Source organism: Diplotaxodon limnothrissa, linkage group LG7 (assembly GCF_057381915.1).
Source record: "Diplotaxodon limnothrissa isolate DT_005_m linkage group LG7, D_limnothrissa_male_GT1.1, whole genome shotgun sequence".
In the NCBI taxonomy this organism is placed as follows: domain Eukaryota; kingdom Metazoa; phylum Chordata; class Actinopteri; order Cichliformes; family Cichlidae; genus Diplotaxodon; species Diplotaxodon limnothrissa.
The window spans coordinates 15,526,095-15,534,906 of NC_140602.1; the positions used below are offsets into that span (position 1 = coordinate 15,526,095).

The window sequence follows — 8,812 nt, forward strand, 5'->3', positions numbered from 1 at the left end:
ATTGAGCAGCCCTACATTTGAGTGAGTTTTTCAAAACCCAACAATGACATAAGATTGCGTCAATGCAGTAGAAATATTATTATTAGAATGAATATTCTTTCATCATAGGTTTGTCTGAACATGAGTGGAGCACCTGGCTGAAATTGAATGAAATAGCAATATGGACTTTTGTTAGTCATTTAAGTCAAACTATTGCCACCATGCCTCCGTTTGTCTGTAGGTTGTTGAGAGGCTGAGGTTGTTTCACTTTAAGGATAGCCAGATTGAGATGCTTCATGGGCCGGTTCCATTTGATTATAGTCTTTACCTGAAGTCAAAGTCCTGTTTAAGTGTTAGTGCAAAAAGTTAAAGTACCCACTACACAGAATCCTACATGCTCACAGAAAAATCCCAATAGATTAGCAGTTTCTGAAATAAAGATAGAGACCAGCCTGTCTGCCTCAAACAACCATGCCACATTCACCTTTCCCCCCATTCTGACAGTTGGTTTGAACTTCAGCAGGTTGTCTTGATCATGTCCACATGCCTAATTGGACTGAGTTTCTGTGGTTCTGCTGAATCTCAAACAAACTGGCTTATTGGCAGTTGAACTGGTCTTCTTAGCAAAGTGGCAAGTGAGTGTACATCATTGGATCATCGGTATTGATTCATTAACATGCATATTATTTGCATACAAAATATTATGGAGCAAATGTAGAAATGGGCATACCATTGAAATACTTGAGAGTACAGGTACATTTCACCACTCTATTCATGCTCTCATCCAATGGTTTTGGGCATTGTAATATAAACAGGTTCCAGCTCAGTGGCATCGGGTAATTTACTTGCACACCTCAGAATGTATCTGTATACTAACTAAAAAATATTCAATATAAAAACACAATATAAAAAGTAAAATCTTTTTTTATAAATATATCAATGCAATAGAAACATTTCAAGCAGTTCTTCTGTAGTTTTGCTTCTTAGTAAAATTGAAGCATAAAAAAAAAAAAATCATGCAAGGACAAATTCCACTGAAAAAGTCTAAGCTATTATGCAAAACTATTTTTATTTACAAAACAAATGGCACAGTGCGACTGCACAGTAAATGCACATGCACACTCCAGACATGACAGGGGAGTTTGTTTCCATAAAATCATAAATCCCAATCAGACAGTGAAGGACATTTCAGGCAAGATTCACAACTAATATTCTAACAGAGGGAGCAAATATTGCTCAAGAGAAACCATTCATTCATTTTAAGGCCATTTTAGAGGTCAGGATGAGATTGAGACCAGCAGCAAGTCAATGCAAACCAATGTTACTAATTAGACTTAAACACAACTGGATACAAAGCTAGTCTTGAGCACTTCAAAAGCATGGAATCAAGTAGCATGACAGAGAAAGCGAGGGACGTAAACAGAGTAGAAAGAAAAAACACAAATTGAGGATTATTGACTTTTCACCATTGAAATGCCTCCATAAGAGCATGGGATCCCTCAAATTGCTGTAAAATCAATTTTCTGTTCATAGTTCTGTTTCTAGCCTAATGAGCAGGAACAAAGAGGAAAACGGAACCTTTTCACAAGCTTTCAAGCATTTACTTTGGAGGCATATATTCTTAAAAGCGAAATAATTTGTCAACATAAGATAGCCATAACATTTAAATATATAAGTGCGATGACTGTTCAGGAAATATCAATGTATTGAGTCTTTAAGAGCCTGAGAAACACTTTCCCTTAGCTGAATTTGTCTCACTGATGCCCCAGTGCCTCACAGTTGCCAATTCTTCAAGTATTTGGCTTGTTACATGACTTGTTCTTACAGAATACAAACAAAATGAGAAAAATAAACAAAATGTAAACAGTGTGCGAAGTAGATATTAAATGGACATGGGAATAGTAGCAAAACAGTAAACATAAAACCATCAACCAGCCAGTTTACTGGCCACGATGGAAGTTTTTCTTTGAGGTAGGTCCTGAGGTGTTGGGATGTGTCCCCCTGTGATCTCAGTCTTCTCCGTTGGGGCGGATGGCAACTGTTTATTCTTCATTTTTGCCTTGGCCATGTTGTAGTCCCCAGAATCAAAATACTTTTGCTGTAAACAAGAATAAACAGAGTGAGATCTCTATAAGGCTGACATCTTTTAATTGTAGTAGCTAGCCAAAGTTAGGTGAGAAAACTCACCCCCTTCTGGAGTCTTTTCCTGAGAAATTCAGATCCCCCTGGCTTGCCTCCAAGGTTGGGATATCTGGCCTTCAGTTTGGCCTCCTCTGATTTTTCTGGGCTGATTACCTTGTCCTCCATTTCCTGTTGACAGAGTGCAATGTGTAAGGATAGTAAAACTTTCGACTTGCAATTCGGTTTTCCAGCCGTATGCATCAACGTGACAATAACGAAACTTCAATATGTTGTATACTGACAGCAGCACATACTATGGTCACAGATTACTTTGTTTGATTAGATACCGGCGCCGCCATGAGGTAAACTGCTGTTTGCACTAGCATTAAAAGTTACTGTTAGCATGATGAGCTACTGTACAATTTTGCATGTACAGTGAAGAAACCTGTTTGCCAGACCCAAAACAGCACAATTTTACTCTACCAACAAACGCTAACAGAATATTAGCCAATTCAGCGACAGCATCGCTAAGGCTCTCAGTCAAGGTTAGCAGCTGGCTAACTAGCTTGGTGCTAGCCGCCAGCTAACCAAGCAGCACTGGCTAACTGGTGTTAATTTGATGTAATTTTCCATTTAGTGGTTACAGTTTACCTGCTGTTCCTCCGAAATTCTCGTTTCTTCAACTTCCTCGGACATGGTTGTGCTGTATTCCCGCTCTGTTCGCAAAACTGTAGTTATGGCCGAATAAGCTCCTCTTCGGGAAGATAAAAGGTAGCACTGTCAAAGCAGCGGGCGAGGACAGCAGCAGCCTGTCATGCAGCCTGTGTAGCAACAGGCCGGTGAATCGATGCTAGAGACGCAGATGAGCGGGACGATAGCGATCATAGAATCTGTAGGCGCTAATAACAAAGTTGTTTTTCTTCAGACTAATTCACGCGTAAAAAATATGATAGCGTTGTTGAAATTTGATTTTGCATTGTATATGGATTTTTTTAACCCGTCACTTTGTTCAGGTACACCTGTTAAATAAGAAACATAATAGTTTATTAACCCCAAAGGAAATTATGCAACGGATCACAAAAAATGGACAACAGATGACTGGAAAAATGTACTTGGTCTTGACTTCTGATGCAATATTCAGATGATAGGGCCAGAATCTGCCATAGTCCGCATGGAAGCATGGAGCCATCCTGCCTTGTGTCAACAGTTCAGGCTGGTGGTTTTGAAAAGTTGAGAACGATATTTTCTCTGCACACTTTGGGCCACTTAGTACAAACTGAGCATCATTTAAATACCACAGCCTACTTCACTGCTGTTGCTGGCCATGTCCATCCCTTTACTACAGTGTACTCCCAGTGCACCCATCTTCTTAAGGCTACTTTAAACAAGATAGTGAACTATGTCACAAAGCTCAAATAATCTCAGACTGGTTTCTTGAACATGACAATGAGTTCAAATGACCCCACTTAGGACATCTCAATCCAATCAAACACATTTGGGGTGTGGTGGATCACATAATGGATATGCAGCCACTATGTGATGCCAATTTTGTCAATGCAGCCCAAAATCTGAGCAATGTTTCCAGCAGCTTGTTGAATCCACCTATGAATAATTGCATTTGTTTTAAAGATGTGAAGAGCTACATGCTCAAAATGACCATGTGAAGGATATCTGCTCTTCCTGGCATCATAAAGAGCCAAAAGTAGGACTTATATGTACTCTGACCTCATTATTTGAAACTTCCAACATGTTTATTAGGCACAGCCACCATTTTAACAGTATAATAATAACTGACCCTCACAATTTCTCTGTACAGACAAGTTGTGATTGAAAGACTGGCACAGGCCTATAGTTTTTTTCCTGCTGTATAACAGTTACTGCAGATAAGGATTAAATGTTTACATTGTACAATATATACAAGGGCAGCTAATCTCTTATGATGCTCATGCCAAATAACCTGCTGAAAAAAGTAACACGGTTTATGGTCTATTAGTCTTCCAAAATCGAATCTATTATTGGCAGCAACTTTAATATTCATTCATGTATTATTTGGTAAATGGCCTGTATTTATATAGCGCTTTACTAGTCCCTAAGGACCCCAAAGCACTTTACATATCCAGTCATCCACCCATTCAAACACACACTCACACACGGGTATTATGATCATCTCACAAAATAAAGAGCAGGAGAAATTCCAGAAAAGATGGTTTTTAATATATCGGCAATCTTAATATTTTCAGAACAACTGTAATACATTAGACTTTGCAACAGGGTTAAATCCATTTCTTCACTGCTCCAAATACCACACAGTGAAAACCAAAACAGAGCAACTGGGAAAACTGCAGTTAATGGCTGCTGCTTTGCACTAAGGCCTTTATGAAGTCAATACCTTCAAATCTTTCACAGCAATTTAAAGCCAAATGCTTTACTCAGCACAACAACTGCTATTTGCAAACTTAAATTTCCAAACAAATATACAATAAAGTTTTAGGAGAAAAAAAAAAAAGGCAACAGAAGATTATTCATCCTCCTCCCGCATATCCACATCTTCTTGCAACTTCTGCACCATTTTGTCTTCCAACTGTTTGGCTTTTCCTGTAACAGATAGTGCAAACCATGCTGAAATTATCTTTATTAAATGGAAAAGTAACCAACAAATATGTATGATCAGTAACTGCATTTACAATGATTCTACTTGAAGAACCTCCATTCTGAAGAAAGGAAAAGCAAGAATAGTAATCTTATTTCTATTTTATGTGCAGACATTGGTTCATCATCTCTTTTATACCTAAAGAGTGCTGCACCATTGACCCTTACCCTGTTTTGTCTGATAAAGTCACACTTGGCTGTAAGACACTTGTACTAAAATCACTGTCACCAAATTCACTATATGCACAGTCATATGGATAACTTCATGAGTCTTTACCTGCATGTGGTGCTTTGATGAGGTGAATGTTTTTCTTGACTTCGCTGATGGCCTCTTCTTTCTCCAACTCTTTGCCCTTCTTTAATCTACAGAACAGAAATGGTTTAGGCAAGGCAAGTGCTTTTATCCCAACCGTTAAACATATTTCCCTAATTTGCAGAGATTTTAAAAGTATCACATTTAATATTCAATATTCAAAAATCTGAACAAAGTCTATTAAAGTATAAAAAAATAAATGCTCACCTGTTCATGATAAATCTTGCCTGTCGTTTATGTTTTATTTCGTTCACTTTCTTCATTGCTTCCACTGCAAAAGTTATCAGAACATAAACACATTGCTTAGAATGAGACAATAACCAGAGGTTTATATGAGTGTGTTCTTTCATGTATGTGACAATCAGAACATCTTATTATAGAGTGATACTTGAAAAACTAGCCCATGGATTTGTTACTGGTTGTCCTAACACCTCCCTGAAAGCTTTCAGCTGATCAAAGATGCTGCAGTCAGAGAAGGAACAATGAGACAGATCACATTTCTGCTAGATAAAATGTAAAAAATATATATATACCTATATACAATTTAAAGTCTTTCTACTCACAAAGCTCGATGATACCTTAAAGACCTTAGAGGATTATAATAATCCAATAAAAACTGTACACAGGCTTCAGCTATCAGGCTCTTCTTCTGCCAGGGTTGGGTTTTGCAGGTAGATGCCCCTCTTCCTCTGAGATTAAACTTCAAACTTTTGTTGTTGATAAAGCTTAAAAGTAAGATTAGATCCTATGATCCTGAATAATTGCTGCCAACTATATTATCTATTTTCATGCATCTTTCATTTGTGTGTTTGTATGCTACCATTACCTTTGTTCCTAGTCTGTCTCACAGTTTGTGGTTTCCCTTCTGTTGCCTCTCTACGTACTTACATGTTATTCCTTTTCTTTCCCCTAACTGGGCCCCCGAGCTGGGTTCTGTATTTGAAACTCTTAACCTTACATTTTTTTAAGTGCTCTGAGATTCCTAATGTTGGTATTTAATGGTATACATACAATTAATGTGAACGTTTTCGCCCAAAAAGCTTCTAATAAATAAATATATACATTACCTGTCTTATCCCAAAGCTCCCTGTTATATTTAACAGGAATATTTCTGCGTTTCTCAAACTCCAAAGAGTTATCCTGAAAGACAGCAAGTGTGTTGGTTAAGGTTTAGTCAAACAAATGAACGACGAGGTGGTCCTCATTGATGAACAGCTTACCACTGTCAGCTCCTTTCCTGATGCCTTTCTGAATGCTTTGGTCCATCTTGTTTTTCTTGGGTTGCGCTTCTTCTTGAAGTTCTTGTGGCATTTTGATTTGCAGAATCTGAATGTCTGTTTTATTAAAGAGAGAAAAACAATTTAGGGATCACCCAATAAGAAAATGTGTGGATATAAACAAGCACATGAGTTAATGATAGAAAGTGAGACATTATCAGCAGTAACGATATTACATTTGCTGAAAAATTAATGATTGAAATTTCAAGATTGGAAGTGCACTGGCAAAATCAATAGCTGAAATTGGAGAAATGGTTTAGGACGACCTCCAAAAATAACAGGAAAATTATGAATTTACATATACAAACATACATACATATATATAGGGGATATAGTTGATACTTTACGACTTAAAAATACATTTTCAAAACGTTTACTGCTTGTTATTAGCACTTAAACCTACATTTATTGTACATTATTAAATCCTTTATCTAAACAGTCTTTTTGACTTCCGGATTTCTCTGTGTACGAAATCAGATACACTGAAGAAGAACTACATTATACATTTTTATCTTTAAGAACAAAGTTATGAAACATTGCTGTAACTGTACTACTGAGTATATATTCACAAATAACCGGAAGACAAGAGACATACGTAAACTAAACACAAGCGAGTTTAATGACCTATAGCATATTTTCCCTACAAACTAAGATGTTTATAAATACCATTACCGTGGCACAAAAGTCAGGATTGAGGACCATCAAGTGTTTGTATTAATATTTGTTTACAGCCTACAATTCTAAGCTCCTGGTCTCACACTGAAGCATAAGAGGGCGCACTCACTCCATCAGGAAAAGCCGAGGCCCTCCGATTTACACGTCCAGACTCACACAACAACTTCATGTCCATTAGGTTTGTGAAATAAAGTAATGTGTTTTAAAAAGAACTTTACTGTCTATTTCTTCTCTTTTCCGTCGCAAATACGATTTACGACTGTTATTTACCGTTTTCCAGCCCTAACTCCCTGCTTTGGACCCACGTGAATGAATCCAGCACGTTATGTTAGCATGCTAGTATTAGCCGAACACTAACGAGCCACCACTATCAGTCAAAACAGGAGCTTCGGTTAAAATTAACAGCATTGTTCGGGCAAAAACCTGCGCCATACCTTACAGTCGTTCCGTACAAACATCACCCCATGTCCGGGGTACACTGGTCCCGAGCAAAAATAACACTTTTCGATGCGCATTTTCGCATCAGGAGTGCTGCGTGTGGCAGCTGACAAAAACAAGACCGTTCCCTCTTCTTCTGCTTCTTTTTGTTGCCTGACAACCAGCAGTTTGGTGTCTTTACCGCCACCTAAAGACGAGACTTGAAACTGCAGTTATCCTTCAAGAGATCGGAGGTTTTCCCAAGCATCCTAACTAAACTGTGGAAGAAAATATGTAACAAAAATGTAAATAAATAAATAGATTGATAGAATTCCAAAACTAATTTCTGTGTATTAAAAAGTATAAATAAACAATTTCCAGAAACACATTTAACTTAAATCTTTGTACATTTGGTCAAATTTGTCAACACAGCTAGAATTTGGTGGCATTGGATGGAAATGTTTACTAAGAAATGGGTGCCTGTGTGACTGTTTCAAGTGTTTGTACTGTTGTGTTTTAGTATTTCTATTAGTAGTAGTAGTATCCTGAACTTAATACATCTCACAGTCTAATGCACTCTAAAACTAATTTACTACAGATAAAGCTAACACAGAGTGCCTTTGCTTCTTTAGTATTTTCTGTAAATTATACAAGATTGTTTTTCATGAAGTCATGCTGTCAGAGAGATAACCTCCCTTCGGTATACAACGGAGTCCATGGGGAACCAAGTGATTCTTAGGTGACATGGGCATCCCTCCACAATTACGCTTGACAGTTGGCATGAGGTGTTTGCACTGATATGCTGTGTTTGATTTTCTCCAAACATAGCCAGACACCCCGACTATGGTCTTGTGCAAAGAATATTGATGAAGAAGTCTTGCATTTTGTTCAGATGAAACTTTACAAGTTACGTTGCCATGTTCTTCTTTTAAAGAGATGAAGCCTTTTCCTTGCAACTCTTCATAACAAGCCACACGTTCAGTATTTTTCATGAACTTTAACATTTAACATGCTAAGTCCTGCAGAGTCTGCTCTTGTGTCTTTTTGCAGTTTCTCAGAGGATTGCACAGTCTGACTTTGAGGTAAATTTGTTAGAACATTGCACTACTGGGAAGACTGCCAACCATCTTGAACATTTTCCAGTTGTGAATAATTTTCCTCACTGAATAATTATGGACTTATAAATTGTTTGATAATGGCCCTATAACCCTTTCTAAATTGATAGGCAGCAGCAGTTTTTTCTTAAAGTTCATTGTTGATTACTTTGCACTTTGTCATTGTTCATACATACCTGAATACTGCTAAAACCTCTACTTTTGTAGAGGTACAAGATCAAAAATGAAAACCTAAGTGGTCCTAGCAAACCTCATATAAGCTTTTA

The 8,812-nt window shown here is 37.5% G+C and overlaps 2 protein-coding genes across 2 annotated transcripts; both read right to left on the bottom strand.

Annotated features, from left to right (window-relative positions):
• Positions 1 to 1,095: 1,095 nt before the first annotated feature.
• Positions 1,096 to 2,894, bottom strand: arpp19b (cAMP-regulated phosphoprotein 19b). The gene is made up of 3 exons (XM_085359313.1): positions 2,752 to 2,894; positions 2,167 to 2,289; positions 1,096 to 2,077 (listed from the first exon to the last, which is right to left on the bottom strand). Exons 1-3 carry the CDS (start codon positions 2,794 to 2,796, stop codon positions 1,907 to 1,909), a joined length of 339 nt encoding a protein of 112 aa, XP_085215439.1. The 5' UTR covers positions 2,797 to 2,894; the 3' UTR covers positions 1,096 to 1,906.
• A 1,398-nt stretch (positions 2,895 to 4,292) lies between these two features.
• On the bottom strand, positions 4,293 to 7,581 carry rsl24d1 (ribosomal L24 domain containing 1). The gene is made up of 6 exons (XM_085359311.1): positions 7,449 to 7,581; positions 6,283 to 6,396; positions 6,130 to 6,202; positions 5,270 to 5,333; positions 5,027 to 5,112; positions 4,293 to 4,695 (listed from the first exon to the last, which is right to left on the bottom strand). Exons 1-6 carry the CDS (start codon positions 7,527 to 7,529, stop codon positions 4,619 to 4,621), a joined length of 495 nt encoding a protein of 164 aa, XP_085215437.1. The 5' UTR covers positions 7,530 to 7,581; the 3' UTR covers positions 4,293 to 4,618.
• Between the last annotated feature and the right edge of the window lie 1,231 nt (positions 7,582 to 8,812).

What these genes read in the sequence shown, in the direction of transcription:
- arpp19b (XM_085359313.1), bottom strand. Translation starts at nt 2,796, where the DNA reads ATGTCCGAGGAAGTTGAAGAAACGAGAATTTCGGAGGAACAGCAG. An exon ending in GAATTTCGGAGGAACAGCAG is followed by an intron (nt 2,290 to 2,751) that starts GTAAACTGTAAC and finishes CTCTGTCAACAG; the next exon opens with GAAATGGAGGACAAGGTAAT. An exon ending in GGAAAAGACTCCAGAAGGGG is followed by an intron (nt 2,078 to 2,166) that starts GTGAGTTTTCTC and finishes TCTTGTTTACAG; the next exon opens with CAAAAGTATTTTGATTCTGG.
- rsl24d1 (XM_085359311.1), bottom strand. Translation starts at nt 7,529, where the DNA reads ATGCGCATCGAAAAGTGTTATTTTTGCTCGGGACCAGTGTACCCCGGA. An exon ending in GGAGCTTTGGGATAAGACAG is followed by an intron (nt 5,334 to 6,129) that starts GTAATGTATATA and finishes TAACTTTTGCAG; the next exon opens with TGGAAGCAATGAAGAAAGTG. An exon ending in GCAAGATTTATCATGAACAG is followed by an intron (nt 5,113 to 5,269) that starts GTGAGCATTTAT and finishes TCTGTTCTGTAG; the next exon opens with ATTAAAGAAGGGCAAAGAGT.